The sequence below is a fragment of the Streptopelia decaocto genome (genome assembly GCF_964273445.1).
Source record: "Streptopelia decaocto genome assembly, chromosome: 1".
In the NCBI taxonomy this organism is placed as follows: Eukaryota; Metazoa; Chordata; class Aves; order Columbiformes; family Columbidae; genus Streptopelia; species Streptopelia decaocto.
The window spans coordinates 167,772,140-167,788,085 of NC_138663.1; the positions used below are offsets into that span (position 1 = coordinate 167,772,140).

Consider the following 15,946-nt stretch of genomic DNA (forward strand, 5'->3'; position numbering starts at 1 on the left):
CAAGAGCCTTCCTATATTTTAGAAAAAACTTCTTTTTACAGGTTGTTTCAGGAAACAATGCATACAGTATACAGTTTATATTCTCCAAATCTAGCTGTGTGTGCATAGTGGACAGGTATCCTAACTAAAGCAATGACTGTTCATGCGAATAAATTGAGTTTTCTTCTTTGTGGCAGAAATACACCAGTAAAAACTGAATTTTGATTCAGTATGTGTCTTGGGTACATCCCAAGTAATGAAGAATAAGTGTTATGCTTATGCATTTAGGCTTTTATCCTCGAGGTAATTCTGTTTGTGATACTGGTATTTTACTAAATTTGAGATCATCTGCGTGGAAGATGGCACAATAGGTATCGGCTGTCTTTTTCCAGTTCCCTGTGCGATTATTTTAAGTGGTTTGACTTGTAGGTCATCAGCTGCCACATCTCAAGGCTATCATGAAAATACTCAATAACAAACATTCTCTATGACATTAAACTAACCCTCACCTGTGTTTTAGTCTCAAAATGGAAAATCATTTGCTGAGCCCTTTATTATTTACCCAGGGTGTGTTTTTTTTTATCTTTGTCTTTGCCTCTTCCTTGACTCTCTTATAGAAACTTGGGCTAACTTAACATGAATAGATCTTTTGAAATACCATGAAAAGCATCCTTGTAAATTACGACATTCCTTCTGTCTTAGGGAGTACAGATTTTGGCTTCTCAAGCATTACAACTACATGTGAAAGAAAAGCTTTTACAAGGATTTTACAACTCCTGTTGTTTTCCATCCTAAAAGGCTGTGCCAGTTGTCATTTCATCCCCCTTACTCACATATTCTCTGCTCTTTGGAAGACACTGTCTCAGAGCACCACTAGTTCCTGCTGTCACTGTGTTAGTAGTCCAATAGAATTTTGTTCAAATCAAACTTTTGATCAAAAACTATTGCAAAATGCAGTTGCCAAGTGCATTTCAGCTTCAGTTGCAGGCCAACAAGTTATCTTTATGTATCTTATCTCGTTGGGATTTCACTGTAGTCAATAGAGAGGAAGAGAGAAAAGCTTCCTCTGAAGAACAGTCAGCTCAGAACCCTTTTCTGGGTAATCTCAAATGCCCCATGCAGTGAGGAGAGAACACAGGGAAACCAATCTCATTGAGCTAAAGCTTTGTTGGTTTGGGTCTTTTTTGTGTGTTCTTTAATTTCTTCTTCTCCTACAAATCCTGTAGTGTTTGGTAGTGATATGCAAGTCTGTATTTGTAATATTTCTCTGTAATATACTCTGGTTGATCTTTTTTCACTGTTTCTCTCTCATATGCTGACTACTGTATTTATGACCCTAAAGTGACATACCTGAAAGAAAGAAGGTAGTTCCCAAAAGTTCAATAAGTTTTGTGTGCTTGATTTCTTTTTGGCAAAGAAAAAACTTGTGTTGTATGGGCAGGCTTCAGCTAACAATGATGCAGTTTGCAGATAAGTGACATTCTTGCCTGCCAACATGTATAATTTTAGTATTTAGGATTTTTTTTTTTCCTAAAATATTTAATTCTACCTTGTCTTTCAACAGCTATGGCTGGCCTTAGCATCCCTCTGTGTGCTTGATCAGGATCATGTCGATAGACTATCCTCAGGAAGATGGATGGGAAAGGATGGACAACAAAAACAGATGGTGAGAAGGAAAATAATCTATTTTTGTGCTTATTTTGTTATGTTAGGTAGTCAAAGAATGTATAGTAATGATAGGGAAAGGCAGACTTAGCCTAACCTTATTCATACTTTTCTGTTGTCCCCAATGGAGATTGTGTACACATGGTTGAAATGTTTGTGTTCTAGACAAGCACTACTCAGAAAACAAAAATTCCGTCTTAAAACAATAAGGTGGCAATTCTGATGGCATTCAGGATGGAGAAAGGCCTTCCTATCACCTGTAGGATGGATTTTTGAGAGTCCATTGGCTCAGTGAATATCACACTCTCTTTCAGAGCTATTTTGTTTCTATCTAGATCCATGTCTCACAGTAATGTCAGTTCTTTCATGTTCCTCAAAAATAACTTCTCCATAATATAGCTTCCTCTTCCCCATCTCAGTAGAGAGAGATTGCCCCAAAGAGAAAGAAACTATTTCTAACTGAATTTAGTATAGCTACAATTTACCCAGAGGATTTACAGATTTAATATAGAATATGACGAATTAATTGAGTTTGCATCTCTATTTTTCAGTTTCACAAAAAGCTTATTGGTTTTTTAAATACAAATCCGGAAAGAGCAAAATAATGAAGCTGTTGTCTTTATAACTTGGTTGGGTGAGTCCCTATGGGAGACAAGCGAATATTGTGCGGATGCTTTGTGCAAAGGAGCCTCCAAAGCAGTTTAGTGTAGGCAGAAAGAGAATGCAGGAGAGAAAGGATTTCAGCAGCAGCAAAGACTAAAACTCTGCTGAGAGGAGGAAGCAGACACAAAGGTCTCTGAGGTGATTAAAAAAGACAAGGGGCTTCTGCAGAGTTTTGGAAATGTCAGGAGAGTAGCCAAGAAATCATTGAGCAGGGATACAAGCTACTGAACCCAGCCTGAAATTCCCCCAATTCTACTTTATACTGGGATATTGAAATTTTGGGGTGAACTGTCCCCCTGCCAACCAAGAGTGCTGTTGAAAGGATTCTGTTCGAGGCTGCATGAGCAATGTCGTGGAAACCACATGTTCTGGGAGTACAATGGAAACTTGTTCTCAGACATATCCATATGAATAATCAGAATCAGTCACTGAACTCTATTTGTACAGATATGTTGAACCACAAAGCAGAACTGTGTTGATTTTAAAAAAAATTTTATCAGTAGAGCAACTTAATTTCTTGGTGGATTTTGATTGTTACTTCAACTGTATTCTCTCTAAGTTATAGATGACCTACAGCTTTGACTAGATGTTTGAGCAGAGTAAGCACACCATATAAAAGTAATTAAGAGTAAATATCATGCATGTTGACTGACTTGAGTACTCATATCTCTGAACTTTTCTGTTAATGTTCACATAACTCATTGTTACCACATAAATCTTTTCTCACACTAGTTGAAAATTATGTCTTAACTATATTGTCCAAAAATGCATTTTTGCTGCATCACACAAAGATGAAGAATATCAGAAGAAATGATATAGTTACTTGGGGCTTTTTGTGCCCAGGAATAATTGTTTATGTACTGATTATTCTAAAGATACAAATAATATAGTCTCAACAAGCTCTTTTTTCCCCTTATTAATTTGGGGGAGATGACTGGAGAATAAAAACAAATGCTGAAAGGAAACGAGGGATTTAATAAAAAATTATTTCATATTTTTCTTAATTTTTTTCAGCCAATGTGTGATAACCATGATGATGGTGAAACTGCCGCAATCATTTTATGTAATGTCTGTGGGAATTTGTGTACAGATTGTGACCGATTCCTTCATCTCCATCGGCGAACAAAAACTCACCAGCGACAGGTAGAGTATACATGCCATCATGTTGTTTGCAACTGCATATGAGGTGTGCATTTCCTCAATTAATACATAAGCAAAAGGCTGTAGCAAGAGCGAAATCTGAAAAAGTATTTTCTTTTATGTTTGAGATGGTATAGGTTAATTTCCATTTAATTCTTTTTAGCTGTTTTTAGTTAAATTCCCTTTGTCTTTTGAAGAAAATTAGAAAGTCATGTAGCAGTCCCTAATTCTTACTCTTATGCTACATCAGTTTTCTTCTCTCTTTTTCTGACATTGTTTAGGAACATTTTTTAGGAAAATCTAGGAACTGCATAGACTTTCTTAAGTATACGTTCGTTCTTTATTCCTTTTAAATTATATGTCCTTTGCTACTTCTATTATATACGTCAGTGCTTGTCAACCCCTTCATTTTTAATGTAGATACGTTTTTTAATATCCAGGAAGGCCACTTGACAGCAAATATTCCTACTGGTTACTGAATCATAGAACGGTTTGGGTTGGAATGGACCTTAAAGATCATCTGGTTCCAACCCTCCTGCCATGGGCAGTGGCACCATCCACTGGACCAGGCTGCTGTAAACCCCCTCCAGCCTGGCCTTGAACACTGCCAGGGATGTCAGGCTTCTCTTACTTTTTGGTGTTCCTCCAGCTCTCACTGTCTTTTCACAGAGAAACACATTGTCATATCCATAAGCTTGAATATTTCCTGATTTCTTTTGGTTTTGTTTTTAGGACTGAAATGGCTTTCCCCTTTGACTTACCTCTTCATCTCTAAACCTGAAACTGCTTTATTCTTGAAATATTTGTTTCTCTCATTGAAGTTAATGTTGAGGATGCCTTCTGAAACTACTGAATATTTCCTCTTTCTTGACACTATTTTTCTTTTGTGTTTTTTGTGGTCCTTTATTTTTCCCCTTTCTCTCTGACTACTTATATTTGTACAAAGGCTAAAATAATAAACCTCATTAATGACGTTAATTCAAGGGAAATCGTTCCTCTTCTCCCTCTCATAGAGTGCATCCACATTTCGCTTTTTAGTAAGCATCAGGAATGGGCTTTTTGAAGCAGATCTCCTCTCCTTGTTGTGCTTTGATTTGTGTCATAGAGCAGCCTTGGAGTGCATGAACCAGATTCCTTTCAGGTGAAAATAAAAATAACAAAAAACTATAGAAGCAGGGACACACTGGTAATGGTCATTCAGTGCAGGGGGTCAGCTGGTCTAGAGCACGTATGGTAGAAACTCCAGATCACTGGCACTGAGTTCCACTCTGCAGACTCCTCCTTGGTGCCTCAGCTTTTGCAGCGTAGTGTCAGCCTGGAAGTTCCACGTGGATCTGTTGTCTTCGATTTCTTACCCAGAATCTTTGCAATTCCCTTTGAAATTGTCCTGTTTTCTCATCCTAAGATGATGATTTTCTATGTCTGCTCTTCTGTCATGGCAGAGCACAGTTTAGTCTCATTTGTTTTTCTGATTTCTCCTGTATAGCCTGTTCAGATTACAGTTGATAAAAAGTAAGTTCTTATCGAAATCCTCAAATCTCTCCTTAATCTGTCCAATATAGCTACTTATCAGATTTTCCTATTTACTTCTGAAAGCATGTTTAAACTTCTACTCTTTATTCACCACCTTTACCTTTACGTCTCTAATGTTAATCCCCTCAATTTAAATTTTAAATTCTCACATTCCCTGGCTCCTGTTTTCTGTTAGCTTCCTGGTTTTATCCAACTTCTGTCATACGCAGCTCTTTAATGTGTTTTCTCTTCCTCTAAGAAAGGACAGCCTGTAAGTTACTATGACCTGCTTACGCAACTCCTTTGTGAAGCAATTAAGGCTTTTTTTCCTGATTCTAGTATGAATTAAAACAAACTTTCAATTGAGTGTATATATCCATACCAAGGCAAATTCTAACTTTCATTGCATTGCAGGTGAAATGAATGAAAACAGAACTGCCTTCAAAACTTAGGAAAGGAGAAAAAAAGAGAGACTGTATAAAGTCCCCTAAGCATTTCGTGTTGGTTTTTTTATTTTGCAAAAATTTTGTATTTTCCTTATTGTAGCTGAAAGTATCCGCTGTGTATTTATATGAAAGTTGAAAATATTACACATTTATATAATTGTTATTATATAGTACATATTATTAAGACCATAATTATTCATGTTGCTTTGATAAACTACTACCATAGAATCACAGACTAGTTTGGGTTGGAAGGGACCTTCAAAGCTCATCTAGTCCAACCTCCTGCAATGAGCAGGGACATCTTCAACTAGATCAGGTTGCTCAGAGCCCCGTCCAGCCTGGCCTGGAATGTTTATGTGAAGATATTTCTAATGACTTATGCTTTTAATATACTGTGGCCTAATGGATGAGTTGAATAGTAGTAATGAAGTCCAAGCTCCATATATTTTTAAATTAGAAAAAATGTTGTTTGGCTCTCTTCTCATCATTGTTGCCTGGTTGTTCCCCAGACATGTTAGCTCAAGTGTTACTGTTGTATATTTTTGCTTTTAAAAATACAAAGCCTTTTGTCCATTCTGCAATATGTACAAATGACAGAATGCATAAAAAACATAGCTTGCAGTAGGCAAACTCTGCAGAATCTATAAAACATCTGATGAAAATCCAGAGAAACAGTGACTAAAATAACATAAAGCTATTCTATTTATTATCTGTTTGGTTAACCCGACAGGTATTTAAAGAAGAAGAAGAAGCTATCAAAGTTGATCTCCACGAGGGTTGTGGTAGGACCAAACTTTTCTGGCTGATGGCATTAGCAGATTCTAAAACTATGAAAGCTATGGTGGAGTTTAGAGAACAGACAGGTAAAACACAGCTGTTAGTACTTGCTCTTTATCCTGATTATTTTTACCTTTTAACATGAGCATTTGTCATAAATAAGTAAATAAATAAGTTGGGGGTTTCACCTGCTTTAGGGCAGTGCTTTTAATTATTAATAAAATAGTTTGTCTATGTAACAATTGCTGGTTTCTTTGGTTGTTTTCTGTGATTGCTGTTAGGACATCAGTCACTTCTGTTTCATTGCAACAATTTTCCTTTTTGTTTACTTTTGCGGACTTAGGCAAACCAACCACCAGCAGTTCTGAAGCGTGTCGCTTCTGTGGCTGTAGGAGCGGAACAGAATTATCAGCAGTGGGAAGCGTTTGTTCTGACACAGATTGCCAGGTGTGTGTTAACAAGTATCAATCATCAATTACATAAATAGGAGAGACTGCAGGATCAAATTGATTCCTTATTTTGAGTAAAGCTTGTTCATCCCTGTGGTCCATTTTAAAGCAGACCTCTCAAACACAAATAGTCAACCAAAAAAATGGGTGGTTTCTGTATTATCTTCAAAAGCATCCCAAGTTTTCACAATAGTGTTCCAAGTATAAAGTAAAATATACACTGCCAACATAAAGTCTGGTTTACTAGAAAGCCTGAAGAAAGAAGTTTGCATAACAGCCTGTTTATTATATGAGCACAGGACATTTAAGGCTTGGTAGGTTCATTCAACTGTATCCCTGTCTCCTGAGTGTTTTTGTGGCCCACACTACTGGTACAATTGGCGGAGTGACCAGTTTCATATCCCACCCTGTTTATTTCTGTTTGTGTCGCAAATTTGTCGTGGTTTTTTTTTTTGGTCAGCCTATTGGTTATGTTATATTATTGTTATATTAATTTGCTTAAATTTATTATTAGCTTCTGGGCAACTTTTATAAGATTTCTACTTAAAATGGACAGGAATTAGAAGAGGTTAAAATATCATTCCTAAAAGTGCTTATGCCAGTTAATGATCAGCTCATAATGTGTTAAGAGTGGGTTACTTCATACCTTTCCTGAAGGATGGAAATCTGCAGATATCTTAAAGGCTGTTAATACAGGCCAAGCAGTGTTTACATGGGAGGCACTTAATATACAAAGTACACATGGAGGATTAAAGAATATTTCTCTTTATATCAAAATTCAATATTAAAATTTTAAAGTAATGGTTTCATTATGCCATTGGTACTCAGGAGTAACCTAAGTAACGAAAGCATGTTTTACTTCAAGTACACAAAATGTGCTGTTTGGCCCAAGTCCAAGCTGTAGCAGCAGACAACACAAATCGTGATTGTTTCATCTTAGCTTATTGCACAAACCAGCAAGCCTTCAAAAAGTGACACTATATCAAACCATTCAGTGCAGGGGCACAACAGAATGATTAATTATTTACTTTTAATAGGAGTACGCTAAAATTGCCTGCAGCAAGACACAGCCCTGTGGTCATCCCTGCGGAGGTGTTAAGAATGAAGAGCACTGTCTGCCGTGCTTGCATGGCTGTGATAAGAGCGCTACGACTCTTAAACAAGATGCCGATGACATGTGCATGATCTGCTTTACTGAAGCACTTTCAGCAGCACCAGCTATCCAGGTTTATTTTTTGTTTCCTCCCTTCTAAGGAGAATAATATTGTGGTTGTAATGTTTAGTGTGCTAGAAGTTAAAATGTGAAGTCCCTCAAATTATGCTCTTAGAAATTTTAAAACCGACACCATACTAGTACTTAAGTTCCTTAAAATGTTTTCTTTTTTCTGGTATTACTGCTATTTCAAGAAAGCAGACTGTGCCTATTTAGTTTACTTTATTTAAAATATATGGTATTTTACGAAGGAGAAAAAAAATGAGGTAATTAATGGATATACCTCATATATATTTCGTGTATCCACTGGTGGTTTTGGAGTAGAAAGGTTATTATTTTAATGACCATTTCATAATCTTCCTCTTTTATTAAGAAGAAAATAGGGGTCTTATAGGATTTTAAGTAAATTAATTTTGGAATTGGTATATGTTGCCACTTAAAAGCAAATAACTGCTTCTGTTTTAGTGGTTAATATGAGTTCGGTGTTTCCTGACATGTATTCTTTTCTAAAGCTGGACTGCAGCCACGTTTTCCATTTGCAATGCTGTCAACGCGTCCTAGAAAACAGATGGCTTGGGCCAAGGATAACTTTTGGGTTTATGTCCTGTCCTATTTGCAAGGTAAATAAGCGATGTGTTTACTTGCCTAGGTCAAACAAGTTACCTAATGCTGTCTTTGTTTTTCCTTTTTTAAAATTTTATATTGCTTGTTACAATATAAATTAGGTATACGTCACTTTTAAAGCTGCTTAGGTTTTCAGTATGAGGACAGAGCTGAAGAATATAGGTACTTAGTTCAGCTTAAATTACTAAAAATGCCTCTTGCACTCTACAAAATCATAATTGCTGTAAGCAAAAGCATATGGTGGCTACTGAGGAGGAGAGAACCTTAGAACCCCAGGAATATGAAATGTGTGAATGGTCAGCCATTTCTGTATGTTGTCCTTCTTCCTTCATGCTCTGTTTGGATAATTTATGGCAGTAGCTTGTGACTATAAACTGATAAAGAGCTGGCATTGAGGACTGACAGTCATTATTCTTAATTGCTAAGCAATAAGTCAAGAAGGACCAAAATCAGAGAAAGCATACAGTCAGAACATTCCTGTGCTGTGGCAATTATTTTGTGTACCCTTTATCATCCCTCTGTGCTTGTTACAGTCTGTTGTAAGGGCTGATGATTTCACACAATAAAAGGCCATATAAAAAGTATTCCTGGTTACTATTTTTGCAGCAAATAAAGTATGTACTATATCAGCCATTTTTTGAAATGGCCATTGCCTGAGCTCTTAGGTTTTTATGACATCCATTACACTGTGTTTGACCATAATACAAATTATCACAGCTGTTTTATTAAAGATGCAAGATATTTTAATCAGTCTTTTTATTTCAGAACAAAATCAATCATACAGTATTAAAGGATTTGCTTGATCCAATCAAAGAACTCTATGAAGATGTGAGGAGAAAAGCGCTAATGAGATTGGAGTATGAAGGGCTGCACAAGAGTGAAGCCATCACAACACCAGGCGTTAGATTTTATAATGACCCAGCTGGCTACGCTATGAACAGATATGCTTATTATGTTTGCTACAAGTGCAAAAAGGTATGACAGTTAGTACTTCGTGAAATTAAATGAATGCTATTGTTTCAAAAGTTATTTCTTAAAGAATGGGGCGTATATTTAATATATTGTGTATGGAAAAGAACTTGTTTTTAAATTGTAATTACAAAAAAATGTTGAGCAAATTAGATGCACATAGTGTCTTATCTTGTAAAGCTCAAAAGTATCTACAGTGCAGCTCAGAAACCAAAAGCATATTGAGGTGCTCACCTTAGAAGAACGTGCAGATGATACTGCATTAGAACACCAAGCATCCTTTTGTCCCACTTCCAACTCATACTTTACATTAATATTAAAACAGTACAACCATAGGTTTCATTCTGACTGTGTGACACAGAGGGTTCCTCACTACAATTCCACCTAAATATTACTTTTACCCAAGTTGGAGTTGGTGGAAAGTGCAGTAAACTGACTCTGGGGCAGAAGAATCCTCACTACTGCAAGCCTTTCGCTGTGGTTTTCCCCAGTGATAGTCTCAAAAGACAGGAAGAGCCTTCTCTAATTTTGATTCGTGATAGCGCAGTTGTTCAGGATGGGGATAAGGACACTCTGCCTTCTGTAACCGATCATGCCTAAGTTCAGATGTCAGTATCTTGAGTGCCTTTGAAGCGCAGCAACTACAGAGATGAAGAATGAAAAGAAGAAAGAGGAAATGTGTGGTCCAGCCCGCTGGACTCTAGGTCACATGTGCAGTTTTCTTCAGGTAGAGAATATGAAACTTAAGCAGAAGACAAAAATCCCTGATTTCCCTACCATCAGAGAAAACATAAACATTCTTTATCTATGGTTAGAGATTATAGTTAGAGAAATTTTGGACAATGACTGAACCCCTCCCATTGCTGCTTTCATACGAAGCTGATTTTTAGTGCCCATCTTGCTCACATCTTTTTCCTTTAGGAATGAATGGAATAAGGCATTCTCATGATAGCTTTCAAGGGCAACCTCAATAATTTTAACATTCGATGCACATGTTTTATCTTAAGTGCATAATTTGAAAATAAGAGGAGAAAGATTGATTTTCATATGCTAGAGGAGTAATTAATCATTACTACACAGTTACTCAGTTCACTTTTGTTCTTGCCTCCCACAGTTAACCAATTTTCACTCTTCATCCTTTCGCAACTTGCCTGGTGCCATTTTGCCTCCCTTACAAAAATACTTTTTTATTACTTTCTCCAGTTCTTATTTCTGTCCCTGTTTTTCATTACGCTTTCTTTCCAATACTTAATACTCAGTTATTTCAGTGTCTTTATTTCCCTCTTTTTATTCCTTCCCTTGTATCTCATTATTCCCTTTTGTACTGTGTCTATGTGTCTGAATAGCAGCATTCAACTAGCTGATGCCTAACTTCTTTCCTTCCTCCAGCACCTGTTCACCTCAAACTGCTACATAATGCCCTGACTTAGATTCTTTAGGGTTTTCCCTTTTGTTTTACTCTGCAGAGTTTGGGGAAAAGTGGGCTGCTTAAATTTTTCCTTGCTCGTAGTTGCCTAGAGACCCCTTTTATTCTGGTTAAAAAGGTGCAGCAAATTAACCAGTAAGGAACGGGGTTTATGCAATCAGTTAGCACTCCAGTAACATAAATACAGGTTCGAATATCAGTTGAGGAAATTATTGGGGTGCAGCAAATAATAACAATGGAGATCCACAGTGTGCATACACGTGGCTCATGAAAAGTGACGTCAGAGCTGTCCCTGGCTTACACGTGCTTATATTTAAGCACGGAATATCTTCATTTTGTCTAGTGAGGAAAAACACCCGCAAATCCTGTGAGGAAATCGGCAAGGAAAATACACTCGCTTATGCAGCGAGGGACTATTAAGCAGGTTATCACTCACCCACACGGTGCCGTGAGGCAGTCCCAGTCTCAGGAGATTACCTTAGGCGGTGATCCTGCCTAAGGGGAGGGCTCTCAACGACATTGGCCCGCTGCTCTGAGAGGACACACAAAGAGATGCCTCGGCGGGTAGTCCTGTTTTTATAATCGTGTCAGATCTGGCTGTAGGCATTCTAGAAGCTTCTCTGCTCCCCCACTCTGGCTATGGGTACCCAGAAGCTTCTCAGTACCCCCCACTTTGGCTGTGGGCGCCTAGAAACTTAGCGACTGCCTGGCGCCTCTTCCCCTCTCCTGGCTAACCGACAGGCGGTTTTAAACAAAAGGAGCTGTTAACTTGCCCCATAGCAAGAGAGGCGGGAGGTGTTGAGGAAGAGGGTGGGGGTGTGCATGCACCTTCCACACCGAAAGGGGGGTGGGGAAGCTAGAGGGGGGGGCGTGCAACTGCCACAATTGCCAAGAGCAAGAATTCTATGTGTTGTCTAGTTAGTTAATAAGATGGTAATGAAGGAAGGAAGGGACTCATTGCCTCGTCTCACCACTTCACATGAAAACACTTCAGTATATGAGAAAATGTGTCAGAGTTGTCAGTCTTTCTTGGTGCATTTTTGTGTCCAGTGTGTCCTGGTAGAATGAGAAAGTGGCATGAATTTGTAGAAAACAGCAACATTATAATTATAAGGGATATAAATTATAAGCATAAAAATTATATTCTTTCAGCTAGTAAAAATCCCTCCTGGTAGAATGTTTCTCTGCTGCCCTCAGCCTCAGTGTTGTCTTTCTTACATAGAGCATCCAGATAATGTTTCAAAAGCCTTACAGTCACTTGCGTAAACCCAAGCATCTTGCACAATTTTTGGTGATGTTTATCCTGAGATTGAGACACATTGTCTTTGTGCCTCAAAAATGTGTATCTAGAGTCAGAGTGGAGGCTACTGTAACGGCTGTTAGTCATTATTTCCCCCTTACAAATTGACATTGTTAAAATAATAGTTGTCTCTGGCTTAATGACCTGTCATTTCTATATAAAATTAAGGCATATTTTGGTGGCGAAGCTCGTTGTGATGCTGAAGCTGGACAAGGAGATGACTATGATCCAAGAGAACTTATTTGTGGTGCATGCTCTGACGTTTCAAGGGCTCAGGTAAGCAAAGAACTTTGTATTCATGTTTTTATTTCATTCTGAAGCTCTGAGTACCTGAGCTGTACAATAATTCAAACTCATTTATAATTATATGTATTGTATAATATTAAAATGTATTACAGAATGTAGAAGTGTGTTGTTCGGATTGTTACAATGTGGCTACTTTGTTTATCGACATTTGTTTCTTTCTGTTTAGATGTGTCCCAAACACGGTACAGATTTCTTAGAGTACAAATGTCGCTACTGCTGTTCCGTTGCTGTTTTTTTCTGTTTTGGGACAACGCATTTTTGCAATGCTTGCCATGATGATTTCCAAAGAATGACAAGCATCCCTAAAGAAGAACTCCCACACTGTCCTGCAGGTAGTATTTTTGTAAAGCAAATTTACCACACTGAATTCTGAGATTAGTAATCAGTTCTAATTGATATTCTTATATATTCTTGCTGATTATTTTTTTTTTTTTTAGCAAAACCACAGGGCTAGTCATGCAAATTTTAAATTCATTATATTGTATAATATTGGAATGGGTTTGTTCTGTGCATGCTTTTGTTTTTTTGCTTTTGTGGCAATACTACAGGCAATGTCATCACATTGATCCTTTAAACATTAGCTACTTTGATACAAAAAGACATTTTAATTACATACACCAATTCAGATTCCAGATGTGTAATGATGTGGTAAAACTATACTGAAAAAATTAACACACTACTATTAAATTATATGTCTGTAGTTAGGTACCTGTCATGCACAAACTGTTGCCTCGGTGCCTTACTTTCCAACTTCATATGCCATTGATTGGATCTCAGTCAATCATATTATTTATTTACCTTGCTGTTGAAAAAAAGTGAGATCTTTTTTATTAAGATATTTACATGAAAGAAGTAAACAAAACAAAAATTAAAAAAAAAAATAAAAAAAACACCACAATTCCTGGTATAACCTTAGAATTATTGTTTACTGCAGAGTGTAACTCTCATTCCTATCTATTGATTTCACTTTTAGATTGTGTGAATTTCTTCCACAGTATTATTGAGATGAAACTTACTTTAGTGATTCTCTTTATTAGCTTTTTGCCTTTTTTAGTTTGAATATGATTTATTTTAAATTACATGGAGTTTGATCATTTGGCTTTTTTCTTCAAATACCATTCCAATGTTTGACGTAACTGTTTGAAGGGGCTAACAGGTTTTGATCACGTTTTGTCAGATCTAATTGATCGTTTTTTCTCTTGGTCTATTAAGCCTTTAGATGGTTTGCTTGAACTTAACTAAATGAAAGCACCTTTCTATCTGCTGTTTCTTAAACCTCTTATTCCTTATAAATTAATTTTCTATATTAATATATTCCTTATAAATTCATTTAATATTACATTCATTTAGCATTTTTTTGAGGAAATGTAACATATGTTTCTTTACATCGAGTCTGCAAGCATTAATCTCTTTTCCCTCACCCTTAAATTCACTGTAGGTCCCAAAGGTAAACAACTTGAAGGAACGGAATGTCCGCTTCATGTTGTCCATCCACCCACTGGTGAAGAATTTGCTCTGGGTTGTGGGGTTTGCAGAAATGCTCACACTTTTTAGACGAGCATTTTTTTTTTTACCAGAGCAAAACAGGTGTCCTCATCCCTTAAGTGTCCTGAAAAAAAAGTCCAGCTGGGATGAGGATGGGACCATTTCATAACCCAGGTAAAAGGAACAATTTACAGTGCAAGAAGGATGCCAAATACCATGTACATAATTCTTGCTATGAGATACTGACATTTTTTGAACCGAGACATCAAAACTTGTGAGGTGTTTGCATGTGGCCATTACAGTCATCGGCTAGGAAACATTGGACATTTACAAATAAATAATTGCTATTAAAGGATCTGTGTGTCTGTGGACTATGAATAATGCCGGCTTTCAGGAGAAAGAAAAAAATATTGATTATTGTATACTGACTTTTTGTAATCTTGTACAATTGTAACGCATCACAAGTGGGGATGGGAAAGAGGAATATTCTGGTTTATTTCCTAGACTGTTATAAAAAAAATTGTGTTAGGAAGGCATAAATGTAACAAGTATCACGCTGTATATAAAGGTATCAATGTTTGTCCTGTATAAGAATTATTAAATTACAACAGCAGTTTCATTTAAACTTCTGGGTTATGTTTGAGCCTGAAATTTTAATGAAGTGCAATACTGAGTGTGCCTCATATCTTGCAGCTGTAAACATAATGGAATGTACATGTCAATAAAGCCACTGTACATTTTTATACAGTGAAAGTCTAATGAATGTACAAGCCTCTGTTTTCAGAAGTGTTTTTTAAAATGGGGATGGTGTCATAATTATTTCAGCAAGTTCTTTTACAAAATAGGAAAGTTTATTAGCTAAACTGTTGGTTATGCAAGTATTTAAGACATTAAAAATGCTGCTTAAATCATCTTCTAAAGAAAAGCTGGATAAACATACTGACATTCATATTCCATTTCAGTTTCTGACAATGTTTTAAGACACAACAGAAGACTTCATTTTAAATTATTTTGATCAGTTATTAAGAATCCTCAGCAATATATCATCCCCACCTTTAGGACAAATAGTCTTCTGCCATTAATTCCATTTAGTAAGAGTCCTAAGTCCTTTGCTCCTCTATAGTGAAAGCAAAATATAACTTCAAGTAAGAACCTTTTCCTATAAGATTCTCCCTTCAGATGTCAATGATCCTTATGGGTCCTCTCCACCTCAAGTTGTTCTGTGATTCTATGAGAACCTTTTTTCTAGTATTTCTGTCTTGATGAAATGTGCTTTACTGGCAAATGTGAACAACTGCTCTCACAGTTAAGATACTGGTAGATGGCATCCAGACATGTCAGAGGACTTTTATCAGACTGGGAACTGTGGGATCCATCTCACCTAATTTCAGACATCTGTAAGGTATGTGTCTGTCTGCAGGTTAGAATAGCTGGGGAAGACACTCACCTAGGGAGTACAATTTCTCTTAGTCACAGTAGCAGAGTATTGTGGTTCAGTCTCAGTTATGTGAATATTAGTGCAAGTAGTATCAGTAAATAGAAGCTGGAATTTTTAAGTCTACAATCAAATATATTTTATATTATTGGTATAATGGACATTTAATGAAAGAATTCCTGTGACCCTCAGTGAGACAAGGTATAGAGTGCCAAGTAATGACCAGGGGATGGGAGAGGTTGCCGGCATACAGACAAAGGTTGTAAAATGTAGGGCTTGCACTAGACATGCAAAGAAATATGCTGCGTCATTGTTAATTGTTCAAAAAAAATCTTCCAAACAACTGAATCTGTGATAGTAAAGAATTTCAACTAGTGGGTATCTATTTGGAAAGAGATTGCAAACTGGCTTGGGTTGCAAACTGGCTTGAGGAGAGAAGCCAGAGAGTGGTAGTCAATAGTGCGGAGTCTAGTTGGAGGCCAGTATCTAGTGGAGTGCCTCAGGGGTCAGTACTGGGGCCAATATTATTCAATATATTCATTAACGATTTAGACGAG

At 36.9% G+C, this 15,946-nt stretch overlaps 1 protein-coding gene across 9 annotated transcripts in view; it reads left to right on the plus strand.

Annotated features, from left to right (window-relative positions):
* MYCBP2 (MYC binding protein 2) overlaps window positions 1-14,717 on the plus strand; it is a 200,107-nt gene extending 185,390 nt beyond the window's left edge. For all 9 annotated transcript variants that reach the window (XM_082062862.1, XM_082062863.1, XM_082062865.1 and 6 more), the window contains 10 exons: window positions 1,544-1,645; window positions 3,322-3,450; window positions 6,136-6,268; window positions 6,526-6,629; window positions 7,669-7,857; window positions 8,357-8,464; window positions 9,234-9,443; window positions 12,332-12,439; window positions 12,636-12,801; window positions 13,908-14,717. In XM_082062862.1, coding sequence (XP_081918988.1) covers window positions 1,544-1,645; window positions 3,322-3,450; window positions 6,136-6,268; window positions 6,526-6,629; window positions 7,669-7,857; window positions 8,357-8,464; window positions 9,234-9,443; window positions 12,332-12,439; window positions 12,636-12,801; window positions 13,908-14,023 — 1,365 coding nt within the window. In that variant the 3' untranslated portion in view covers window positions 14,024-14,717. The remainder of the gene's footprint in view (window positions 1-1,543; window positions 1,646-3,321; window positions 3,451-6,135; window positions 6,269-6,525; window positions 6,630-7,668; window positions 7,858-8,356; window positions 8,465-9,233; window positions 9,444-12,331; window positions 12,440-12,635; window positions 12,802-13,907) is intronic.
* The last annotated feature ends 1,229 nt before the right edge of the window (window positions 14,718-15,946 follow it).